At 36.7% G+C, this 27,681-nt stretch overlaps 1 protein-coding gene and 1 non-coding gene across 2 annotated transcripts; both read left to right on the top strand.

Moving 5' to 3' along the window:
- Positions 1-6,196: 6,196 nt before the first annotated feature.
- SNTN (sentan, cilia apical structure protein) lies at positions 6,197-17,707 on the top strand. Its single transcript, XM_049777124.1, has 4 exons — positions 6,197-6,306; positions 8,094-8,128; positions 10,988-11,127; positions 17,490-17,707. Exons 1-4 carry the CDS (start codon positions 6,197-6,199, stop codon positions 17,646-17,648), a joined length of 444 nt encoding a protein of 147 aa, XP_049633081.1. The 3' UTR covers positions 17,649-17,707.
- Positions 17,708-19,179: 1,472 nt separating this feature from the next.
- On the top strand, positions 19,180-19,286 carry LOC126015175 (U6 spliceosomal RNA). The gene has a single exon (XR_007498066.1). It is a non-coding gene; the product is annotated as a U6 spliceosomal RNA (small nuclear RNA).
- The last annotated feature ends 8,395 nt before the right edge of the window (positions 19,287-27,681 follow it).

Raw genomic sequence — 27,681 nt, 5'->3', positions numbered from 1 at the left:
AGGTATATGAAACAATGCTTACCATCAGACATAAAATATAAATTCAAAACAATAGTATTGAACGAATAAGACTTTAAAAAGACTAAAGATACCAAGTGATGGTGTAGGAAACATACATACATTATTGGTGTGCATGGTGTGAGTATAAAATAAAAATAATTTCTTTAGAAAAATATTTTACAGTGTAAGAAAATTAAAATTTTATTCCTAATAACTTATCAATATCACTCCCAGATATAAGCCCAAGAAAAATTTTACAAAACATTGTAGGAAAATGTTAACAGCAGCTTTAATTTTAATGAATCAGAACTGTGTAACACAATCAACAGGAAAATTATTATTACAAAGAGAAAAGTGCATTGAAATAGTTACTTTTTTGGTCTATAATGCAAAAATTACAATTTTCATCTTTATTATTTTTCCTAAGTTTTCAATACACCCTCTTCTTTTTTGGGGGGCTTGCACCCGGCAGGCACGGGGGACCATATGGGATGCTGGGATTTGAACCAATGACCTTCTGCATGAAAGGCAAACGCCCCACCTCCATGCTATCTCTCTGGCCCCAATACACCCTCTTCTTAATGATTCCATTATGTTCTCAGTTTGAGAACAAAAGAGGTTGTAAATGTGGGAATCAGTGCCATTAAACACTATCTCCCAATACTAAATATATGCCCGACTTTCCCTCATATGTACAGCACACTCAAGTATTTAACCCTTGACCTTGCAAGAAAGCTACAAAGATAAGTACAATATAGTCTCCACTGAGAAGATATTGGTTAAGAGATTAATAGTTGAAGTCTGAAAGTGCTCTGTTTGAATCCAGATCTTATTAGCTGTATGCCTTTGGGAAAATCCTGATTTCCTAATCTGTATTTGGCATTCTGCACAGTGCAAGTGATCCATCATAGCAGTGTTACCTAAAGAATATTCTAAGAACTGAATATGAGGTTGTATAGGAATTGTAAACAGTGTCTCCAACTTAGAAAGTTTTAAAGTAATATTAGTCAGTATCATTATTGGTATCATTATAATGTGTTCAGTAGTGAGGAGCAAAAGCAAACCATACCTAATTACAAGAGGATTATTAAAAATGTTAAAATGGAATTAAAATTCATTGTGTGGAGAATGCTTTGGAAAAAAAAAAAGAAGTGAATTGGGACCAGAAAATTCTGGTAAGATTTCATCTAAAAATCTTATAGAATATGTGTCAACTTAGAAAACAAGAGCAACAACTCTAATTTTCATTATTAAATACAGAAATAAGATGCAACAATATGTAATCAAAAGAACACAAAGTTTGGAACCTTAGAACTTAGGTTTAAATTTGTGCTCATGCATTTATTAACCAGAGAATTCTGGATAAGTAATTTAACCCTTCAATCTTTACTTTCAATGTTTGTATGTGATAATTGATATTTCAAACAATTGAGAAAAGATAAGTTGTTGAAGACCTAACACAAAACCAGTTATTACATGGATTTCAACAATCATGTTAAGGAAAACTAAATGTTCACACTTGCTACTTTCCTTGGGATACAACAGAATTTTTGAAATAAAAGGTAATATTATGCCCAGCCTAATTTTATGTACCGACAGAAATGACTTATTATACTTATAGGACACTTAACAAATTAAGCAGCCCTTTCTGCACAAGACAAAATGTGCAGATACAGAAATTTTGTTTATTGTTGTTGCATACTTTAATTGGTCCTAAAACTTACAAAAGTTCAATTTATTGAGCTACAGAAAATCCAAGGGCCACAGTAATAAACTCAGAATAATTAATCACTAAAACAACATAAACGAATCAAAGGCAGGTCTCTTGATACTGAATTTTGACAGAACAGGAAACTAGGCAATAAACCAACCTGTGAGCAAACTTGATTATGAAAAAAAAAAAACATATTTTATCTGTGATGGTATTATTCAAATATTTTCTTATGCAAATATGCCTTAACCACTTTTAAAAAGATGCTTATCTAGTTCTCCCTACAGCCTGTTAAACTGACTTGACAATAAGTCCAAGTATAGTTATTTGTCAGAATACCTTCTTGCCATTCACAGGTTTTCTTTCCCCAAATGTACCTATCTCACAGGGTCACTCACATTTTCAAATGTCAGGCGATAAGGTTTTTTAAAAATGGTTTTCAAGGCTAGAGTGATAGCACAGAGGTAGGGCATTTGCCTTCCATGCAGCTGTCCAGGTATAGAAGCAAATTCAATCCCCAGCATCCCAAGCCAGGGGCAATTTCTGAGCACAAAGCCAGGAGTAACCCCTGAGTGCCGCCACTGAGTGTGATCCCCCAAGAAACAACAACAACAAATTTTGTTTCTAGTTAGTGTTAATACTATGTCTGAAGAGCACCAATACTCCATGATAGAATTATATTCTGATATAGGATAACGTGACATCTGATGATTAGCCATTGAATACTAACTAGTTTTGATTTAATTTTGATGAGATTATCAGTGTAACCTTATTTCAGGTGCTTCTTGTATCCATCGTTCACATCATAGCATTTTCTGGTCCATTTGTTTTTCTCTTCTTCTTATTCCATTATTTATCCTTCTTTATGTCATAGGACACTGATTCCTACATTTAAAACTTCTCATATTCCTTTCATACGGGTTTAGTCAATGGAAGGTACAATTTGAGATCAGGGCATGTTTTATTTCTCCCTCATTCCCTCTCCATTATGCCTAATTTTTTACTTTAGTTGCTAGCCTTCATCCTCAGTTGAGCAAGTGGATTTATCTTCAAGAAGTCAACTCCCACTGAGTAATATTATGCAACTTCTTTTTCTCTTTGAGACATATTTTCATACATTATCTCAAGTACCATGATTAGTTTCTTAGGAAAGTCTCCTAATTACAGTGAGAAACCCTTTTAGGGTGTCTCTGGTGGGAACTGAATCGGATTCCATGTCCTGTCAGGACCTAAGGACACTGTCATCTTTAAAATTAACTTCCCTCTGATGTTTGTTTATTTATTGTTCCTCATAGATCATACTCTGTACTGAGAACTTCCTAAATATAGACTCACCCACCTTTGTAATGACTCCATGAGGAAATTATTCTTTCACAGATGAGAAATTGAACTTGCTTACAGATTCAGCTACACAACTTGTAAGTAATAGTTAGAATTTGAAACTCTAGAGTCCCTTTACAGACTACCAACAAGCTTCGTAGAGTCCATGTCATGATTATCTGGAGGCATTGTTAAATGCAGGCTCAAGCCTAACTAAAGATCTACTGAAGAAATAATTTTAGGCTTTAAATTGAACATGAGATTGCTCAGGCTCATCACCCAATGTGAGGTTAAACCTTGCATAGGCTGATTTACAATGACTTAAAATTGAACTTACTTAAAAACTCTGAGTCATTAGGCCAATAGTGCTTAGGGAGATCAATCAAACTTTCTGTTCTTTCCCAATTTAAATGAAAACTTCTGAGAAAATTGGTCATGAGAGATGAGAAAAGAAAACACATAAAGGATCTGAAGGCCATCTGGCTGCAAAATCTGTCACCCTATTGATCTCCAAGGTTGATTCAGCTGATCTCGCTAGCTAAGCAGATGCCCCCTTCTTCCTTCACCACTTCACATGCATCTCTCCCAAAGATATATGGTATGTTGAGGAAGACAGTCTTACCCAAATAGAGGAAGACCCAATTTTTTTGGTCAAGGGTATATGAGTATCTGCTCTCCCCTGCTAGCACCTCCCAAAAGTTCTCAAGAAAAGACCTAAGGAAAATCAAACAATGAGACAGTGACAAAGTCAAACTGATGATAAATTAGTGACTAATGGTGTGGCTATAAGGTGGCAGAATCCTTAAAGACAGCTTGAAGCCTGGAAACATGATTACTCTTAGCTTCTCTTGAGCTCTGTCTACTCTCTCTGCAAGACACAACTGATCTAAGTAATTGTTGATCATGTTTTTCATGAATAAAAATTATTTGACTGAATTTACAAACTTTTTTTATATAAAAAATACAAATGAAATAGACTCCCCCAGTAGTCTCTTGCATTTACTTCCTTCACTTCTTTAAACCATTATATTTGAAGTCACAGTAATTTTACCCATCTAATTTTTTGAAAAGCATTTGGTCCATTTCCTGACTCTAAGCTCAGGGATCACTCCTCATTGAGCTCGGGTACCCAGATGTGGTGCTGGGGATCAAACCTAGATAAGTTACTTCCAAGGCAAGCTCCTTAGCTGCGGTGCTATATCTCTGGTCCCTCCCATCTGAAATTTTAAAATTTTAGCTTTCTTGTTTAAAATTCATGAATAGTTTTCTATGCTTTTAGTAAAATGAAAATTCCATTTGCTGTGCAAGTTCTTGACATACTTTCCTCTTTATCAACTAGATTCAACTAGACAATCAACCAGTGTCAACCAATTGTATAGCCACACCAGCCTTCTCTGGTCCCTTTTGATAGCCATACTGTCTTCTACTGTTGGATTTAACAAAAAAATCTTCTTCCTTTTATTTTTTTGTTTCTTTTCTTTTGTTTTGTTTTGGGGCATACCCGGTGACACTCAGGGGTTACTCCTGGCTATGTGCTCAGAAATCACTCCTGGCTTGGGGTACCATATGGGATGCTGGGGGTCAAACTGTGGTCAGTCCTAGGCTAGCACAGGCAAAGCAGATGCCTTAACACTTGTGCCACTGCTCTGGCCCCTCTTTTTTTTTAATATAAATTATTCTATTTAAAGATCCTGTCTCACCTAGTTGACATAGTTTAACATAACACGTTTGTTTTCAAGAAAGTGGGATTTAAATAATGAAAAGAGACAAAGGAGAATAAAAATGAAAGAAAAAGAGGAAAGAGGGGCCAGAGAGATAGCATAGCAGTGGGGTGTTTGTTTGCATTGTAAGGGGCTGACCCAGACTGATGTTAGTGCAAATCCCAGCATCCCATATAATTCTCCGTGCCTGCCAGGAGTGATTTTTGAACATAGAGCCAGGAGTAAATCGTGGGTGCTACCAGGTGTGGCCCAAAAACAAAAAAAAATGAGGAGAGAAAAAAAGTACAGCAAAATTATAAATTGTGAAAATTGTTGTATCTCACAATAATGTCATTAAGTCATTGTCAGAAGGTTTAGTAAGCTCGTGTTGCTAATTAATCATTCGGTTAGTTCTTTCATTTCTGAATATGAGGTGGTTTTCAGATACACACTGGCAAGTAAATTTGTGTGCTCCTACAGAGATGACAGTATTAAAAAATTGGAGTTGTCATGCAGTTCAGGAATTTCAAGCACTATTGCTGAGACTTGCTGCTACCATGACTTATTAAAGTATGAGAAGTTGGGAGAAAGGTGCCTGCACTCACTTAAGAAAAGTCCTGGGACCAGAGCAATAGCACAGTGAGTAGGGCATTTGCTTTGCACGTGGCAGACCCAGCTTCAATTGCTGGCATCCCTTATCGTCCCCGAGCATGCCAGGAGTGATTTCTGAGAGTACAGTCGCAGTAATAAAAGCAAAAACAAAAACAGAGATGTGTTGTTGTCAGTTCAAATACCTGCATATTATTTTATCTGCAGAAAGTAGTGGTAAAGCAAGGCCATAGACAAAGCAGTGATTGTGGGTTGTGGGTGCAACAGACATAGCTTCTACATGGTGGAGACTTAGCCCACTGTCTCCTCCCATGATTGCCAGCTTTCAGCTACATGGCTGTGTACCCATAATTTTTCACAGCTCCATTTTTTAATGTTTTGAGAACAGAGTGAGTCTAAGGAGCTAGCCAAATGCAGACATGGAGACTGTGTTTCTCAGGATCTTCTGTCTGTCATGTTCTTTCACCTACTTAGTTCCTATTCCTCACTTCTACCGTCTTCTTGGAATGCTCTTCTCTCCACCTTTGACTAACAGTTTATGCATCTCTCTCACAGGGTACTATTCTCAGGTGTGACTTCTTATGTGGTTCTTTGTTACTATTTGTCTCTAACTAAATATTTACCTTTGAGATAAAGATGGTTGAATAATTTTACTCACTGATGTGTCCACATCGCCTTTGAGATATTTACTTATTGCTGAATTCATAAATGATTTTCTATCTACATTTAACAACACTAGAGAAAAGTCTTTCTAAACCTGCTATTCCATAAGTGTCATGGAGTGAAGGACAACAGCAACAGTGGGCAAGTAACTGTTGCTTAGGAAGGACAGACACACACAACAGGAGATCAGAGCATGTGTGGCTGTGCGCACAGTGCCCAGGACCAAGCACTTCACTTGGAAGGGAAGCCCAAAGATTTTGCAGCTTTGTCATCCGCCTTAGCATCTAAGAAAATGCCAAAAAGGTCAGTGATATTTGGATCTCCTTTATTGTGTTTTATTTAAGCTTGTGTGTATATTTCTAAAGAGTTACTGTCAATAACTTGATAGCCAAAATATAGGTTTGGTGCTTATTATCAATCACAATTCATTAAAGCTTAATTTAAGAAAAGCAGAACTTGCAGCTTTCATTTAAAACTGAAATTATGGTACACAAGCATCTTACATTGCTCTTGAGAAAAAAATTATAAATCAAAATTGGAGATGATCTCTACAATATAGCATATTTTTTTCAAATTATTCATGATTAAGATAAAATATTTCATACCATTTAACTATGTAAAATTAGCTTAGTAAGTGAAAATATACTTTCTCATAAATTTCCCATTAGATGCCAACTTAATTTCAAAAACTTTTTTAAAGTATTTATCAAGTAATTGATATTTAATATATTGGGAGCAGAAGAAACTAAGATAACTGCATAGTTCTTACTCTCAAGGTTCACTCACACTAATGGAATTAATGGAAAATGCCAGAAGCCATGTTGGAAGTGAATGTGCAAAATGAAAATATTGCTTATGTTTATTCTATCAAGGAGGTAACAGTCATGCAGAACTTGTAGAAAATTAAGAAGATCACAAATGGTCTGAGGTTTCTTAGAGTTCTTTTACTAACAAATAAAATGAACCCCTCTCCCCACTAAAGCAAATCTTAGACCAAAGTTTTCAGGCTGGAGAAATAGTACAACAGGGAAGTTGTTTGCCTTGTATGCAGCCAAATCAAGTTCTATTCCTGGGATCCCATAGGAACCCTGTGCCCCCCAGGGAAAGATCTCTGAGTATAAAGCCAGGAGTAAACCCTAAGTATCACTGAATATAGTCCCAAAACCATAAAATAAAATGAAACAAGGCTCAAATCCCAATTTCTCTTTAAAGAACTGTTGAAATATGGCCATGTACTATTGCTTTTATTTTCTAAAAATTGCCTAAGCCGTTCATGAACAAGTTACCAAGCAAACATTTATTTGCTTTTTTGCATAATAATCTGATCACAACATCACTTTTTTCATTCTTTACAATAATAACTTAGCACATTTCCAAAGCTTTGTGCACTATTGTTCTGCCCTAGGACTGTAGCCTTATTTGTCATCACTCTTGGCTATGCGATCAGAAATCACTCCTGGCTTGGGGGACTATATGGAACGCTGGGAATCAAAGCAAGATCCCTCCTGGGTCAGCCACATGAAATGCAAACGCCCTAGTGCTGCACTATCACTCCAGCCCTGGATGATTTCTTTACATTAGCTGAAAATAAGAAAGACTATGGAATAGTCTATATGGAACGTTATCACTCTTTTTCTGCTCTTTCTCAGTTGAAAGAATTTTAGCAATATGGTCAAATAACAAGAAAGATAAGGATCTGAGAGGTAATTGGTCATCTAGATGATCAAGCACTTCTTTTGTTTGTTTGTTTGTTTTTGTTTTTGGGTCACACCCGGCAGCACTAAAGAGTTATTCCTGGTTCTACACTCAGAAATCGCTCCTAGCAGGCTCGGGGGACCATTTAAGATGCTGGGATTCGAACCACCGTCCTTCTGCATGAAAGGCAAATGCCCTACCTCCTTGCTATCTCTCTGGACCGATCAAGCACTTCTTTAGCATCAGCCGAGATGAGAAAGAATTTTGAAAGATAGTTGGATGCTTAGGGAGTGTTTATTTTAGACATATTAATTTTAAAGATCATATTGCTTTACTTTATATGCAGATATCAAAACCCAAACTCCCAGAATCATTATGCTTCTTTTATTTGGCAGCATTTCCATATCCAAACAGCTGGCTTCAATAGAAGGTAAGTTCTGGGATGTATATATTTCCATTCTATAAAGGTAAGATTTAATGAGTTAAAAATAATAGTACATCAAAGTATATTACAATGTGTAAGGTAACTTGTGAATAAATCTTTAAATATTCATGATGTCCTCTATTAAAAATTTGGGAACACAAATATACTGTAATCTACAAACTGCCAGGGTCTGGTAATTAATTGAAAGATTAAATAAGATGTAGTGTGTGTCCCAGAGGACATACTCTACAGCTCTGTTCACTACAACAGGCACTAGTCACAGATGCATATTGAATACTTGGAGAATAAGTGGAATGTAAATATGCTCTAAGTGCAAATGGTGTATTGTAATCATTATTATAGCATCTCAATTATGTTTTATATTAAGCATATATTGAAATGTGTGTTTGATTTGTTGTAAAAGGCATGGTGGTGGGAATGTTGCACTGGTGAGGGGGGTATTCTGTTCATGACTGAAACCCAACTACAAACATGCTTGTAATCATGGTGCTTAAATACAGATTTATATATTAAAAATAAATATTTAATTTAAAAATAATTTTAGGGTCATAGTGATAGTACAGTAGGTATGGTATTTGCACTGTATGCAGTCAACTCGCTTTCAATCCCAGCACTTCTCATCATCCCTCAAACCATGGCAGGAGTGGTCCCTGAGAACAAAGTCAGGAGTTAAACTACTGAGAACCATTAGGCATGGCCAAAAATACTAAAACCAAGACAACAAACAAATAATTTTAGATCCAGAGAGATAGTACAGGGATTAAGGCTTTTGTTTTGCATCCAGACGATTCTAGTTCCATCCCTGATACCATCCCTATACAGCCCCACAAGTATCACCAACAGTGAGAGCTGAATACAGAGCCAGGAGTAAACCTTGAGCACAGTGAGATGAAAGTCAGCATGAATTCCCCCTACCCCAGAGGAAAACAATATTTCATTTTAGTTTTTAAATACGACTAAAATAAAATTGTATTGATTGTGACTTGTGTCACATATTTTTAGTATAGTCACAGAAGGAATATAAACACATAAACGTGTTTCAGAGTGCGTTTTGAAGCATTTATGTTTATTGAAGTAGAGAAGCATATAAGGGCATATATTCCAAACTGGGAACTTTTGAAAAACGTCCAACAGAATATACTGCTGAAAAATAGCATCTAAAGGCAGTGTGTATTATGGGTAAGATTTAGACTGTGTGATTTTAAACAAACCATCTAACCTCTCTGTGCCTTAGTTTCTTCATCTCAAAGTAGAATGATATTGCAACCTATTTCAGTGGGCCAGTGTAAGAGTTAAATGAGTTGAATCATATTTATTGCATGGAGGAGTGATTGGTATAGAATAGAAGTTCTACAATTGTTCATCATCCATTTCCATTATACATGAGGACCTAACTGTCCAGGAATGATATCTTATGATTATTCACTATACTATCTCCAGAACTATGTTTTTTGTGTGAATAAAAAGTCTTTCCAGATTAGTACTTTTTTTAATTATTAAAAAATGAGGTAGGAAGTATCAAGAGGGGTTGACATGGAGTGGCTTGATTTAACTACTACTCCACACCTCCCACTTCAGACACTAAAGAGCCCATTAAAAACACAGAAGGAGAAATGTCAATACTCTGCATTTTTAACAGCACTTAGCCTTTACAATATGCTTTTCCATATTCACTCACAACTCTGTGAAGCAGTCATGGCAGAAATCAAGAGGCAACATGCTGAGTTTAATAAGAGAAGAACTCAACCATAAAAACAAAATATCTAGCAAAGTTTCATCCTTGTGGCTATGATAACTGGTCTCTTGTTACTTCTTAATAGTTTTCTAAACCTACTCTTATCATAAGCATATGCTATTTTAGAGCTGGAGAAAGCCTATACTGAATTTCAGAGAATACAGTCAAAAGAAGAGAAGATTGTTAGTCCAATCAAGCCTCTCTCAATTTCATGAGAGAGTTGTATAATGTCTGCATTTCACAGCTTCCACAGGGAGGCCCTTATTTACAGAAAGATATTCCAAGGTGACTGATCTCACTCAGCAGTAGGATATATATCACATACATGGAAGGTCTTCATATGGATTCCAATAAGCATGTATGTGTGTGCACACAAACACACAACTAGAAAGTAAAATAAGATTAGAGTTCCAAAGATATAGACATCTTTTTGGTCTTTGAAGTCAGGCAAACTTTTAAATCTTTCCACTGTCATTTCTAAGTGATGTGACATAAGATTTTTAATCTCCCCAACTGTTGACTTTCAATATGTAAAATGGAGACACAAATAGTATCCACATTCAGAGTTTTGCTAAGAATTCAATACAATTATATTTGAGAGGCACCTGGTACATAGTAAACAAGATGTCTGTCATTATTTGCAGGTTCACTCAAATTTACCACTTCCTTATCAGTCAAAATATTAGCTACACAAAAGCAATAATCTATTTATCTCAAAAATATATCCTCAATGATGTGGATTGAGTCTATCAAATATTAAGTGCACCATTAAGAAAATACAGCACATAATTGAATTCAATTATTGCACAGAAAACCAAGAGCTGGGAAGATGTAGGATTTTTCCCAAGTTCACTTTATAAGCATATGGAAAAAATCTCATACTTATCCTATTCATTTTTGTTACTAACAAGGAACTTATATTCTCCACTGTTTAAAGATGAAAGTCAGAGTCCCTCATTAATCACCACTCCCAGTTAAAGGGAAAAAAAGCCATGATAACATACACCTTCAAAAATGTCCCCACAGTTACCTCAGAAGACATAGCCCAATCTCTGCGGATGGATTTTTTCCTAATATAGGCTGTAACATTATATATTACATTTTCACAGCTCTTAAGAAAGGCTCAGATCTGGAAAAAGCCATTGCCACCACAGCTCTGATTTTCAGAAACTCATCTGATTCTGATGGTAAACTTGAAAAAGCTACTGCCAAATATCTGCTACAAACCCAATTTAGGAATTTTATAGAGGTAAGAGAACTAACAAGGACAAAGAAACACAAAGTACACCATCCTAAATGACCCCAGAGTTCACCAATCAGCTCAATGCCATCATTATATTGTGTCATGTTTTTTTTTAAGTTTATTGAGCACCTATATGCTGTGAGGTGACCAGAGCAGACAGTTATGCTTAAGAAAAGTAATTATAAATGCACAAGGCAGTATGAAAGAGTAAACCAGAGAGATTATCTGGGGTCAGGTTGTCAAAAGATAGATTTCCTACATATCTAAAGTATAGCAAAGAGAGAAAAAATGAGAAGCAAGACAGACACTGGAGAAATAATGCAGAGGGTAAGTCACATGATTTGTATTTGGGTAATCTGAGTTTGATATTCTTCACCGCTTGTTCCTTTTTCTGCCCCCTCCCAGTCTATAGCAGCAATGGTCCCTGTGCACGGAGTCAGTAATAAGCCCTGAGCATCACCAGCTGTAATTTTCCCATCCTCGACCAAAAAAAGGAAGGAAGGAAGGAAGGAAGGAAGGAAGGAAGGAAGGAAGGAAGGAAGGAAGGAAGGAAGGAAGGAAGGAAGGAAGGAAGGAAGGAAGGAAGGAAGGAAGGAAGGAAGGAAGGAAGGAAGGAGGGAGGGAGAGAGGGAGGGAAGGAGGGAGGGAGGGAGGGAGGGAAGGAGGGAGGGAGGGAGGGAGGGAGGGAAGAAAGGAAGGAAGGAAGGAAGGAAGGAGGGAGGGAGAGAGGGAGGGAAGGAGGGAGGGAGGGAAGGAGGGAGGGAGGGAGGGAGGGAGGGAAGAAAGGAAGGAAGGAAGGAAGGAAGGAAGGAAGGAAGGAAGGAAGGAAGGAAGGAAGGAAGGAAGGAAGGAAGGAAGGAAGGAAGGAAGGAAGGAAGGAAGGAAGGAAGGAAGGAAGGAAGGAAGTTTATCAAAGCAAGGATAATAATAGCATTTCAACCAGAGTAGCACATCAAAGGCCAGCCTATTAGGCTAGGCTGAAGAGGGCAATAGGTTTTTGTCAATATAGAAATAGGATGCAATGAGAAATAAAGATTAGGAGGTAGGGAGAATCAAAAAATATGTTTTAGACTGAAGTTAAAAGAAAATTAGGAAAAAACCTCTGAGCCTAGGACTAAGAAATTAAACTTGCGGGGCCAGGAAGGTGGCGCTAGAGGTAAGGTATCTGCCTTGCAAGCACTAGCGTAGGACAGACCGTGGTTCAATCCCCTGGTATCCCAGATGGTCCCCCCAAGCCAGGGACAATTTCTGAGCGCATAGTCAGGAGTAACCCCTGAGCGTCAAACAGGTGTGGCCCAAAAAGCAAACAAAAACAAAACAAAAAAAAAGAAATGAGACCTGCTACTGTGGAGTTGCAAACTTACAATGAGAGTTGTGGGTAAGTTTAAGAAAATGAATGGTACCAGGACTAGTCAGTAATATGACCATTTAGGGAAAATAAAAATTGATCAAACTTGAACACCAAACCCAAAGTCAATGACAACAGAATTAATACCCAATCTACAACAAGCTTTACAAGTGGGAACCAGTTACAATAGCATCCTGGGGGGTGGGGTAAAGAAAGGAGAAGTGGGATGCATGCTGGGAAAAGGGGTGGAAGGAGGACAACACTGGTGGTGGGAATTCCCCTTATTATCACTGTGTACCATAAATATTACTGTGAAAGTTTTGTAACTCACTTTGGCCACAATAAAATGTTTAAAAAAGAAGTGATAGAAATTAAAAAAAATAAAGCAACACAGAGTAAATTGTTTCTACCTAAGGATTTCAATAAAATTTTACTCTAAGGACTAGAGAAAAAAGAAAAAAAATGAGAGTAACTATATAGACAAATTCCAAATATTCCAGAGGAACATGAGGGTTTGAACCAGAATGGTCAATATGAGTGAGAAGCATTTGGAAGGTGGGATGAATAGGATCTAATCTTTGTTTAGCAGTGAAGGTTGAAAAAGGAGCAAATAATGATAGTCCAGTTTCTAACTGTGCACAGTGGTCCCATTCCTGAAGAAAGAAAAAACCAGAGAGTCAGCAGATACCATGGGAACAATGGAATTTGAGGATATGATGAGTTTCATTAAGATATATCAAAATGAAATATTCTAGTGGAGCAACTCAAAAATCAACACAGTGTAGGGGGTGGGTAAAAATAGTGTTCAGTATCTTAGAAATAAGATGTAGCAATGTATAATCATTGACCCAATGGAGTGATAAAAGTTACCTACATGAACAAGCTTGAACAATTTAAAACTGGGCCGGAGAGATAGCATGGAGGTAAGGTGTTTGCCTTGTATGCCGAAGGACAGTGGTTCAAATCCTAGCATCCCATATGGTCCCCTAAGCCTGCCAGAGTGATTTCTGAGCATAGACCTAGGAGTTTGGCCCAAAAACCAAAAAAAAATAATAATTTAAAACTAAACTTCAATACTTTTTCTTCATATGCTATGACCTGTATTATAATTTTAAATAGAATATTTTTATGTTTTCCTCTATTAAATTTATTGTTTAAGAAATCTTTATCACTATACAAAATATAATTTGATGGGAAAAAGTGGGTGACTATTAATTTTTATTTAATATTTGTTCTTAATTCACCAAAAATTGCACTCATTTCTCTCAGCAGTAAATGCTCATAATTTTGGAAAATTCTGGCTTAGGGAAAGTGTATATAAAGAAAAACAAGTGGCTTGTGCAGAGCCTAAATTAACAATATTTATTGCTAGGCAGAGAATATAAAATAAAAAAAACAAGTCTTTATGGTGTTCTCAGATAATACAAAAGATTAGTATGATTCCATCAAATATAGAAACTATAGATATATTCTTCATACATAGTTTTAGCATAGTGCTCTTATAGAAAGGGTCCACAGGTTGAAGCTGGTTCATAGGTTATATCATTTGAGAATGTTTCAAAAATGGTATACTTGAAATTAATTAATTTTTATAAAGAACATGTGAATATTATTTCTCTAAGAGAAGCTAACTTGGGGCCAGAGCAATGGTACAGCCAGTAGGACATTTGCGTTACATTCAACCACCCTGGGTTCAATCCCTGTCATACTATATGGTTCCCTGAACATCACCAGGAGTGATCTCTGGGCATTGATTCAAGAGTAAATCATGAGCTCTTCAAAGTATGGCTCCACCCCAAAAAGAAAATAATTTCATAGAAGAAACATAGAGGAGGACTGGAGAAATGGCATAGCAGTAGGGCATTTGCCTTGCATGCTGCCAACCCAGGAGGGACCCGGTTCAATTCCTGGCATCCCATATGGACCCCCAGCCTGCCAGGGGCGATTGCTGAGTGCAGAGCCAGGAGTGGCCCCTGAATGCCGATGGCCCAAAAACAAATCAATCAATCAAGTTTAAAAAAAAAAAAAGAAATAAAAAATAGAACATCAGTTGCCAGAAGGTACAGAGAAAAGTTATGTGATTATGTCAAAGGATACATATTTCTAGTTACATGAATCAATTCTGAAGAACTAATGCATAACTGTTAGAGTCAGAAAAACCAAAGTATTGCCCATTGCCCCAAAATCCAGATGACAATCAGTGATGCCAGTAACATCGGGATTTTATTAACACTTGGTTGTCCCAGGGGTCCAACAGTTTCCTGATGAAGTAGGCTGATCTGCAGACTCTAAGTGCCAGTTACTTACAACCCTTATGAGGTTTCTGAAACATTGCATTCAATAAGTCATCACACAGCAATTTTGAAACAGTAATTCTTTCAAAATTTAACTACAAGCATCCTCTCCTATCCCACCTGCATTCTATGTCCTTCAGCGTATTGTCCCTTTAACATATTTTCATGTTTGTCTTAAGGACAATGCCTAGTTTAATAAATGACAAAGGTAAGACATTCTTAGATGTCTAGGCTCTGCCCTTTGCTCAGGTTTGTAAGCTTGAGCTGTCCTGGTATGTTCTGTCCATTGTTCAGGCTTTGGGGTTCTAGTAAAACTTTAAATAAGCATGATTCACGGAAGCAGAAGCATGATTAATATATTTTAATTTTATCGTTCATATTTCATTTTCAACATATCATGTTGACAGCAATTAACAAAATAGTGCTTTGGATATCGAAGTTGCTAGCACAATAAATTAAAAAAAAACACTTAGATTCAGGGAGGAGTTGTATGGGTTGATTAGCATGATCATAATAAGCCTCCCCCACTGTATATGTAAATAAAATCATGCCCTTGACAAGTTAAATATTACAATATTATTTGCCAGTTGCTCAACAATTAGATTTTTATAAAGCGTGCAAAAGGGTCAAAAATATAGTAAAGTAAGGCTTCCTTGCATGTGGCCAATTGAGGCTCTCTCCCTGCCACCCCATATAATCCCTTGAGCCCTACCAAGAGTAAACCCTGATCTAAGAGATAAGATTAAGCATTAAAATCTTCTAGATGTGAACCCAAAATAAACATAGGATATATAAGAGGAAAAAATAATACATACAATACAATCGGTCATCTAAACAAGCACTTTCAAATGTGAGTCAAAGGAATCAGTTTTGCTTGGTCCTGTGGTGCAGGGAAATCAGCCAGGTCCCCTAGGAAGTAATTGGGTGCCTCTCTGTGAAGCTCTCTAGAAGGAGTCTGTAACTCTAGGAAATCAATTGAGACAGATGCTTACAAGGCATATACCTCCAGGCCACCTTAGGGCTCTCTTCTCTTTGCTGGGGATTAGAGGCTTTGTAAGGTAGAAATTGTGTTTTGCAAAAACTAAAGGGTAATTTACCCGATGTTATCTCCATTTCATTGGTTTACATAACCTTATTGGGTGAGCATGAATTGAAAGAATGTTTTGTTAAACCAACCATATGGCCTTGAGTGTTTCCTTAAGGAAGATATGGGTTCCAGAGTGACTGGAAATAAAGAGCAGCCCCTTAATTATTAAATGGGCTCTCCCAAAATATTCCTATGGAGAGCATTGTGGTAAACAAACTTGACATTTTGGTTGCAGCCAAGGTTCTCAGGAGAATATCCCTATTTGGTATGATAGGTCTGTTTGGGGAAATCTTTGCACTCTGTAGTCACATGAAAATTGTACACCTAACTTTCTTTTGGTTTGGGGGACGTATACCCAGCAATGCTCAGGTTTTTCTCCCGGCTATGCATTGAGGGGTCTCTCCTGGTGAGTTGCGGGGACCATATGAGGTGCCAGGATTGGCAATGTGCAAAACAAATGACAGCTTTACTATCACTCTGGTCCTATTTGTACACATAATAGCAAGCTCTTTAGTCAGGTTCTTAGAGTGCTAGGCCTAAGTCAGCTTCATGTTCTTAGCATATGCTGTCAAATAGAAAAGAGATGATACGTATTACTCTCTCTCTTTTTAATCAGTGAGCTTTATACTAATGAGGTAGTCAATTCTTGCACTATACAGAAATCTTGTCCTTTCCACTCTCTTGGAGGAAGGCTGATGTGGCATTTACAGAATATATGAAAAGGAGAATGTAAAACAATTTATTTTTACTTCTGATTGCCTTCATCATTACTGTGAGGAATTTTTTCAGCTGGCACATATGTGACCATTAGGGGTTGAATTAAACATAAAAACACTCCAGTAGTTTGTGAGTCAAGTAACATTGTGATGCCTCTTAGAAGCTGTGGCTGAAAAAGAAATGTATCTCCATTTAAGTATTCTTCATATGTTTTCTTTCAATCTGTTTAGGAAAACCGTGAACTTGGATATGATTTACGATCGAATTATACAATCTTCTGCAAAACATTTTTCTGGATTTATTTTTGGTCTGGTGGTGCTCAGGGTCTTCTTTCTGGGTCTATGCTCAGGAATCACTCCTGGTAGAGTTTGGAGAACCATATGGGGATCAAATCTGAGTTAGCTGCATGAAAAGCAAGGACCCTATCTATTGCACTATTGCTCCTGCCCCATACATAGTACATATTTTCTCTTAACCTGTTTTGTTTCATATTTCTAAATAAACCTATTGCTCAACAAAATATCTAATGGATAACTTCATAACAGAGATCATAATTTTAAAACCTAAAAATATACAAAATTGGAGTGTGTAAAGAGGCAGACTAGTTTAGTGCTTTAATATGGGCTCTGGAATGAAGTTAATCACACCTCTACACATGTGACTGTCATGCTTGAGGAAAGTTACTAAACTCTCACCGAGTCCCCACTTTTATTCTATAAGTTGTAATAATCACAGTACCTATTTAGTAAGGTCTTTGTGGGAATTCAGTGAAGTTACTCAAGAAAAGATTTAACACTGTTCTCAGTCAGAGCACTGGTAATGACTTCAAATGCTAGTTGTTGTTAACAATAACTTATATATTATTGCCTGTTATCTGTAAAAGAATGAAATGGATTTTCAATCGCCTTCTTTATTCACACAGGGACAAGAAACCAAATCAAACTACAAAGACCTTCTTTCAGAACTTGATGAGAACACAGAAAATAAGCTTGATTTTGAGGATTTCATGATTTTGCTCTTAAGCATCACTGTCATGTCAGATTTGCTACCAAATATATGGAGTGCAAAAGTTACGAAATAAACAGTTTTTGAATGTAGTATGCATAAAATAATAATAAAAAAATAGTAATAAAACAGTGACACATGAGTCAAGATTTTACCATTTTATTTTCAATCAATTAAATATACTGAACATGCACCTAGAATTGACTAGGTTGGTCTTATTTGCTAGTATTCAGATTCAATGTAACTCTACACATATATGTATATCCTCAAAAATATTATCTCCCTGTGCTATACAATATGATGGTTTTGATACCACTGAATACAAATTGCTTTATGGCATCAGCACTGATATAAGCACTTTTTGAGCTCATAAGTCAATAATTCCTTTAATTCAATATTACTGGGTTTTGTTTGTTTTGTTTCTAGTTTTAGTTTTTGTTTTGGGGGCACACACTGCATTGCTTCGTAATCATTCTGACCATGGACTGGTTACTCTATGTAATGCCAGAGATAGAACCAGATTTGTCAACACACTGACACTAAAAAAGTGCCTTACTTGCACTCACTATTGAGGAGGCCACAATCCTCTCAACAGGATTTTAGTATTGAGTTGAGAGGACTGCTGTGCATACAGTAACAAGCCAAAAAAATCTTTGCCTTCAGACATGCCAACAGAAATTTAATCCGAGAGATAGGCACTGAGCAATAGGTCTATCAGCCATATAAAAATAGAATTAATTGTGATAAAGAGAAAGGATGCTAAAACAATTTATCAAATGACATGAGTCCAAATGTTACAAATATTTCACTGACTTTCTATAAAAGACAGAAATATACAAGGAAGAAATTAAATTAGATCAGTATTTCTCAGAGTTGTGATTAGGAAGTAAATTTATTCACAAATGCACATGAAGAAATCTTCAAGGTGGATGAAAATTATATTTTGACTATGCTGGTAGTTGTTTCTTTTGTTTGTTTGTTTGTCTGTTTTCCTGGCCACACCCATTTGATGCTCAGGGGTTACTCCTGGCTAAGCACTCAGAAATTGCCCCTGGCTTGGGGGAACCATATGGGATGCCGGGGGATCGAACCAAGGTAGCGATCTTTCCTTGGCTAGCGCTTGCAAGGCAGACACCTTACCTCTAGCACCACCTCGCCGGGCCCGCTAGTTATATTTCTATAAGCATTTACCAAGCACTTAAAATTGTATGCTAAAAATGATTTTATACTTTATGCTAATTATACATAAATAAATATTTCTTAAAATTCTCAAACATCACTAACATTTTTTGTAATTTCTGAGCATAATTTTATCAAAAACTCCTTAATAATATGATATAAAGGTAATCACATCCCAAGGATTCACATACTACATAGTCATACTGGTTTCTCCAAATTTAAATTATATATATATACATATGCAATTATATATTTTATGATTGTATATATACACAAACCATATTGATAGCTGAGCCTTTGAGGGACTTTCACGGGCTTATTCACTGTTAATTTTTTGTAACTTCCCAAATTCTTTGCTTTTTTCTCTTTTTTTTCTGAGTCCAATACTGTAAACCTCACATCAAAAGATATGTTAAGAAATACCTTCTGTGCTCGCTTCGGCAGCACATATACTAAAATTGGAAGGATACAGAGATGATTAGCATGGCCCCTGTGCAAGGATGACACACAAATTAGTGAAGCGTTCCATATTAAAAAAAAAAAAGAAAAAAGAAATACCTTCTAAGGGAGAGCTTTCCAGCCTTAGTCTGATAGTCTCTTTGACTCACAAGAGTCATTTTCACCCCATGTTAGTGCACCTCAAGAAGAGAGAAAACAGTTCTGTTTCACTCTGCAGCTGCATAATTCCTCTAGTGAATGAGTCCCATACAACACATAAAAATACCAGCACACCACAGAAGTAACAATGAAAAAGTAGCACAAAACCCCATCAATGTTAGTGAATAAAGATGGTAGCTCTAAAGACTCAAGTAGCATCAGCCACCTAGATAGCCACTCTAATAAGAACTTTAGAGAGGAAATGTTGAGGATGTTCAAGGACTTCAAATAAACCAAGGAACATATGTTCAATAAGACTCAAGAGGATATGAGAATTGAAATGAGAAAACTTCAAATAGGAATGACAGAACTGAAAAAAATAAATAAAAATAAAAATCTTACTGGAAAGACTAACCAGCAGAGTAACAGTTTCTGAAGACAGAATCAAAGAGCTCAAAGATGAGCTGCATTACACTTCCAGACAGCAGAAGAAGATGAAAAAGAGTCTTGAATTAGATGAAGAGAATAAAGGAAAAATCCTAAAAATAAACAGATAATAGAACTTTAAAATAAATTCAACAGAAACAACATAAGAATCATTGGGATCCTAGAGAGCCAGGAAAAATAAAACATATAGAATTATATATTAAACATTTAATTATATTATATTTAATTATATTTATTATATTTTTCTATTTTATAAATTTATAAATAAATTATATTTATTATATTAATTATATTTAATTATATATACTATATAATATAATATAATATAAATATATATTATATATAATTAAAATTATATATTAAAACATATAGAATTATAGAACATATAGAATTATAGACATTATTGTTGAAAAGTTCTCAGAGTAGATGTGTGCTAGGACCCACATTCTAGATATCTGAAGATTGCCAGCTAAAAAGACCCAAATAACAATAACCATAAGGCACATCTTAGTCACAATGATGAAAAACCTAGACAGAGATAGAATACTACAAGCAACAAGATCAATGGAACAGACTTGAATATTCTGAGGCTGACTCAGATATATGATAAACTGATCTTTATAAAGGGGCAAGATATACAAAGTGGAGCAAAGAAAGCTTCTTTGTGTTGTTGGAAAATCTGTTCAACTACATACAAAACAGTGCCCTCAGACTTCTCTTTACCACCATTTACAAAAGTTAAATAAAAATTGATCAATGACCTTGATATTAAACCTAACACCATAAAGTGCACAGAGAAAAGAATAGGAATAAGTCTCCATAACATTAAAGCTAAAGGCATCTTCAATGATGAAATCCCACTGAACAAGCAAGTCAAAGTAAAAATTAAAAAATGGAACTATATTAAACTCAGAAGCTTCTACATCTCAAAGGAAAGAGTGACTATGATACAAAGACTGTCCACAGAATGGAAGGAACTATCCACCCAATACACATCTAGTAAGGAATTAAAACCTAATATCTATTTTGGCAAAACTTAACAGAAAAAATTATTAACCCCATCAGACATTTTCTCAAAAATACAGATGTCCAGGAACTGGCAAGATAGCATGGAGGTAAGGCGTTTGCCTTGAGTGCAGAAGGATGGTAGTTCGAATCTGGGCATCCCATATGATCCTCAGAGCCTGCCAGCAGCAATTTCTGAGCATAGAGCTAGGAGTAAACCTTGAGCACTGCTGGGTGTGACCCAAACCCCCCCCCCCAAATACTGATGTCCAAAAGCACATGAAAAAAATGCTCCTCCACATCACTAGTCATCAGTAAGATGCAAATCAAAACAACAATGAGATATCATCTCACACCACAGAAAGACTGGAGCACATCACAAAGAATAAAAACAACCAGTGCTGGTGCAGATGCAGGGAGAAAGTGACTCTCTTTCATTGCTGTGGGAATGTAGAGTAGTCCAGTCTTTTTGAGAATATAGATATTCCTCAAAAAATCAGAAATTAAGATTCCATATGACCCAGGAACTATAAACTAAATCTCATGTTGTGAAATCACCCTACACATATATTTCCACCCCCAGGAAGATGGGTATGATGTAGTTAGCCACAAAGGATTAATACATCAAACCAGTCAGCATTGAGTCATGGAGTCAGTCACTTCTCCCTTGTCGTTTCTCTAAGCACACAGAGCCAAACTGACCTTTCTTTAGTCTCCTAGTACAAATTCCACCAGGAAGGGGAGGGTAGAGTGAGATCCAGGTGGGCCTTTACATAATAAAAGAATAGGTTTGAAGAAAGGAGGAAGTTGAAAGATGCCTTTCTTTGGTTTAATAGCTGGGTGTGGTCTTACAAGCAACTATTTGTAGAATGCAAAAAAAAACACAATATGCAAAAACACACTAAATCCCTATATTCATTGCAGCACTATTCAAAATAGCCAAAATAGTCAGAATCTAGAAACAGCCTAAGTGCCTAAGAACAGAAGAATGGATAAAGAAACTGTGTTACATTTACACAGTTGAATACAATGCAGCTGTTAAGAAAATGAAGATGTTAAGAAAATGAAGCTGTGAAATATGCTTATATATGAATGAAAATGAAGAGTATTATGCTGAGTGACATGAATCAGAGGGAGAGGAGTAGACAGAATGATCACACTCATTTTTGGCATGTCAAAAAAGATATTTAGGTAATAATATTCAGAGACAATAGAGATAAAGTCCAGGAGAACCAGTCTATACTAGGATGCTTGCCACCAAGAGCAGGGGAAGCCATTTAGGGTAGAGAAAAGACCATTATGACAAAGATAACTGGAAGTGATGACTCTACACAAGAACTAGGTGCTGAAAGTAGATAAAGTGATATACATGATATGCATTCACTAACAATATTGTAAGCCAACACAGTGTCGCAAAGAAAAATAATGAAGAAAAAGAGAAAAAAAGAGAAGGAAAATATCTTACATAGAGATAGGCTTGGGAAAGGGCAGGGGAAAAAGCAGAAGATAAACTGAAGACATTGGTGATTGAAAATGTGCACTGGTGAATATTGTTGTACTTGGTGTTGTATGTACATGGCCATGTTTGAAACCCAATCATGAACAGCTTTTTTTTTTTTATTTTTTTTTTTAATTATGAGAACAAGGATGCAAAGAAAGAGGACAAGGTAAAGTTATAGTGGAAGGACAATCACCCATAACATAATTCTCAGAAGTCCCCTTGCTGATATCTTAACTTTGAAATTTCAAGGGGGCCGGGTAGGTGGCGCTGGAGGTAAGGTGTCTGCCTTGCAAGCGCTAGCCAAGGAAGGACCTCGGTTCGATCCCCCGGCATCCCATATGGTCCACCCAAGCCAGGGGCGATTTCTGAGCACATAGCCAGGAGTAACCCCTGAGCGTCAAACGGGTGTGGCCCAAAAACCAAAAAAAAAAAAAAAAAAAGAAATTTCAGCCAAATAAGTAAATAAGACAGAATCCATATACAATTACTTTGTCCCTCAAGTCCCCAGATTGTAACACATTATAATATTTCTTAACAGCACACAAGGCAATCTAAAGCCATAAAACTTACGTAACTCCTTAAACATTACAGGCATAGTATTTTTTTACATTTCCATATACATGCATATTAGCTTAAGTTAACCTCAAATTTTAAGTGGGTTCTTTTTAAGGATTAGAGTCAAAGGAGCACAGTAAAAATGGTGTTAGAGTGGCAATTGTTGTTTGCATAGGCCCACCAAAATATGAGGGACATGGAAAGAAATAACCTTGGCCTAAATACAAAGAGACCCGACCCCTGAAGTTTCCTGGCACAAGACCAACTCTAGGCTCCAGGCAAGCTAGATCGTCCAATCCAAGACATTGTCTGTAGTGCCAACACACTTTTATTTTTCACAGTCTCTGTTGTTGGTATCATGTTTCTGTATTAAAGATCCTGGAATCTGCATATCCTACATTGAAGTCAGGATGTGGAGCGTCCTCTCGTTTCACCTCACAATCAAAGGGCAATGCAGGGAGCCCTGTCCTGTAAGCAGGTCGTTGTTGTTGTTAAGTCTTCTCAGTGTTAAGGGAAGTCTCTTTTGAGCAGGTCGATGTCTGAGCAGTGTAGGGTCTTCCGTGGTAGAGGATTGTTTCCAGGTGATGTTATAGACCAGCCTGGATGTTTCATGGATGGCTTCCCTGGATGAACAGCTTTTTAATGTGAAAAAAAAACCAACTGTATTATGAACAACATTATAAACCATAGTGTTTAAAATAATTTAAAAGATTTTTAAATATGTTTATTAACTAAAATAAAGCAAAAAAATTTTTGTCCCAATTTTCGAAATGTTTTCTTTGTTTAGAATTGAATGGAAGAAAAGGTTTCCATTCTTTAATTTTCTTTTTTAATTATTTCTTGGCAAGCACAGGTTTCATACTGTAAACTTTTATATGAGTAACATTAATGGTTATTTTAGAGGTTTTACACATAACACTTCATCATCTTTTAACAAACCCTAGAAAAGGTATTATTATTATTATTATTACTTTTTATAGTTGAGAAAGCTGAAACTCAAAGGGTTTTATTTTCCTGTCACGCAACCAGCAGTTTTTAAGAGTTTTCTACCCTTTTTGTGGGCATTGTTTTTGTTTTAATATTAGACTTCTTTGTGAGCAATAATATTATAACTCAATAAAAATAGATATGAACACATTTCAGGCACTGTGCTAGAAAGTAGTACCAGCTGGGTCCTGGAGAACCATTTGGCATTCCTCAAATAGAACTCTGTGGGCTGGTCTCCTTCAAGTCCTTTGTATCTTAGTCACAAGTAGCTGAATATGGCAATCTTGGTGACCAGTGAGAAGGTCAAATTCACACCTTTCAGAGAAGGAAATAAAAGAGATCCTAGCCATGGAAGCTTGGAAGCATTCCATTTCTCTGGACTGCCACTGAGAATTTTTTAAAATCTATCCCAGATGGAAAGTCAGATTTCTCTGGGAGGGTATCAATTATAGAATCTATTTTAGTCTCATGCAAAGAATGAAAACTGAGCAAAAGCACGTGAAACATCACTAGCAGATATATTAATGAACATGATGCTGAAACACTGGATGTCAAAAGCTTCACTTCTTATTCTATTTTCAGGACCTTAAATTTGGTTCTTACCTCAAGGTACCATCCTGAGAATATTTCTAGTCATCATTGGTAAGACAATGAGAGCAAATAAATACATTTGGATTCATTGGTTACAAAAAAATAAAGTTCATTCAAAACCCATACATAAACACAAACACACAAGAGAAAAGGGTAAGTGTTGTATTTACCTCCAAGGGAAAGAAGCATCGAATGAAAGGTAAGTACAGAGAATGCAGTGATGGTAACACATAGAAGGTAAAGTCACAGGTTTTTGGTTTTTTTTTTTTAAATGAATTGTTTTCTTTTTTATAATAATTTTTATTTTGACCAAAGTGAATTACAAATCCTTCACAGTAGTATTTTAGGTACATATTGACATTGAGTCAGGAGCATTCCCACCACCAATGTTGTCCTCCCTCCACCCCTGTTCCCAGCATGCATCTCATATCCTCCTCCTTTACCCCTTGGGCTGCTACTATAAGTAGTCCCTTCTGTGTCTAGCTGGTTGTAGATTGGGTTTCGATTCTGTTGTCGTTGACTTTGGATTTGGTGTTTAAGTCTGATCATTTTTTGTTTCTATTTAATATTCATACAACTGTTTGGTCTTGGTATCCTCCATTATTTCCCCCTCAATTTGCAAGGTGGAACAAGATGGTTCAAGTTATGTGGTTCTGTTTGAAGGAAAGAAAAAAAATAAAATGGGGGGAAAATAAAACAAGCAAAAAATGGGCAGAATTCTAGAGGCTATAAATATCAATTTAAGAGAAGAAGGGGGGAAAGGAAGAAAAACATAACAACAATACAAAAAAAAAAACGAAAAAAACCACAGTAATAAAGAAAACAACTATACAATAACCACGGTCCTGGAAAAAAAAGGAAAAGAAAAAAGAAAGAAAGAAAAAAAGAAAAAGAAAAGATAAAAAAACAAGCAAACAAACAACATTAACAAAACAAAAAAATTAATTTGTGCTTCTTTTTTTTGCATAGGCACAGTAAATATTGAGGAGATTAGAAAGGGAATTCCCTTGGCCTAAGAGATACAGGGTTTCTCCACCCTTGAAGTATACTGTCATGGGAATAACTACAGGTTCTGTACATGTTCTCTTATTCTCCCCTAGGTCCCTTTGTGTCAGCTGGAAACTTTTTGATCCATCGTGGATGATAAAAATCAGGCTTTTGTAGCTAGAGATCTTGATTCTTGCACAGGTCAAAGGATGGAACCTAGGATGCAGTCTTTCTTTATGGTTCTAGAAGTTCTGTTCCATCACTGTTGTTTTTTTTGTTTGTTTGTTTGTTTGTTTTGTTTTGTTTTTTGTTTTTTTTGGGCCACACCCGTTTGATGCTCAGGGCTTACTCCTGGCTAAGCGCTCAGAAATTGCCCCTGGCTTGGGGGGACCATATGGGACGCCGGGGGATTGAACCACGGTCCTGATCCTTGGCTAGCGCTTACAAGGCAGACACCTTACCTCTAGCGCCACTCGCCGGCCCCCATCACTGTTGTTTTAATCAGTCTTCTATAGTTGGTGGTCTTGTTTTTGCACCAATCCTAGAAAAAAACTTACGATAGAGTCTTTTATTATGTTTCCAGAAGATCTGCTCAGTTGCAGTTTTCACAGTCAGGCCTCTGGAATTAGAAATCTTAGTCTAGAAATTAGAAATCCTAGCCTAGACTAGGGTCTTTTTTTATTGGTCCCAGGAGAAGTTCTGCCCAGTCATGGTTGTCACAGTCAGTCTTCTGTAGTGATCTTAGTTTTTGCACAGATCAAAGGATGACGTGTCTTCTGATTTTATCTTATAGTTAGGTGGTGAGGTTAGACAACTGCTCTTAGATCAAGTTGTTGGCATTTCCTCATTGTCAAGATCTCATATCAAAACTGGCCCATGTTGGTGTCAGAGCAGTATTACGAATGTTGCACTGGTGAAGGCACGTGTTCTTTACATGACTAAAACCCAACTACAATCATATTTATAATCAAGGTGTTTAAATAAAGATTAATTAAAAAAAAAAGAATATCCCAGATGGAGTTTGGTTCCTGGAACTGTTGCGGAGAACTGTGTCAGTTCTATGTCTGGGATCTAGAATTCAGGGTTGGACGGTCGCTGTCTAATCACCTGGAGTCTAAATTGGGTGCACATGACATATGTTCAAGGTGGGAGATGCCCTTGTACTGTAAAATGTATGAGTTCTTATCCCTAGTAGATAAGAACTTGTTTCTATACATAAAATTTCCCTTTGAGTATGCCTTTGCAAGAATAAATGGCGCTATATTATATTGCTGGTGCATTTGGGGGTGAGAGCGTCAGGCTCCATCATCTTTTACCCCTACTTCTCATGTTGCCATTATTCTGCACTTTCAGATAATCTTTCCCCCTCCCTCCTCTTTCACTGTCTCCTCTTGTCCTCTATGTATCTCTGCCTCTCTTACTTTCTTTTCTCACTGATTCTCTATTTCTCTCTCTCATTACTTTATCTATCCCATCTCTATCTCTCTTTTAATTTTTGTCTTTTTCCATCTCTTTACACGTTCTTCCTACATTGTTACTACTGCTGACTCAACCTCTCTCTCTCTCTCTCTCTCTCTCTCTCTCTCTCTCTCTCTCTCTCTCTCTCTCTTTCATTTTTTGGGCCACACCTGGTGGCGCTCAGGGGTTACTCCTGGCTTTGCACTAAGAAATTACTCTTGGCAGGCTCAGAGGACCATATGGAATACCAGGGATGGAATCCACATTGGTCACATGCAAGGCAAACACTACCCACACTGTGCTATTGCTCCTGCCCCCAACTTCTCTTTTTAAATGCTCCACACTCAATTGCATGTCATGAATGCTATTCATGAATAACATGAAATTCAATTCCCCAAGAGAGAGAATTTGATTGTCTTTTTTTTTGAGTTGAGACTACTTCTGTCTACAATCAGGAAGGCAAAACACACATACTATCACACATCCTATCAGCAGGGACTTTAGGATCTGGCTTCTTGCCGAGTATGTGGACAGATTCTCAAAGAAGGAAAGGAAAAACTGGAGAATATATTATCGACAAAGGAAACTTGTTCTTCAAGTATGGACTCAGCGAGTACCTAGATGAAATAATCTCATTTCTTTTGCTCTTTTGGGTTTCCTTATTTAGGCACAATTTACATAATAATGGCAATGCCATAAAAGAATCCAACAAAACAGAGGTGGGATAAGCAGGTAGAGAAGGCTTTTCTTTGACCTTCACCTGTTTGTATCCTAAGGATGGCACAGAGAATGCACATACATG

Source organism: Suncus etruscus, chromosome 7 (genome assembly GCF_024139225.1).
Source record: "Suncus etruscus isolate mSunEtr1 chromosome 7, mSunEtr1.pri.cur, whole genome shotgun sequence".
NCBI classification, from domain to species: Eukaryota; Metazoa; Chordata; class Mammalia; order Eulipotyphla; family Soricidae; genus Suncus; species Suncus etruscus.
Note: the sequence above shows the minus strand (reverse complement) of the source record. Positions and strands in the feature narration are given on the sequence as shown.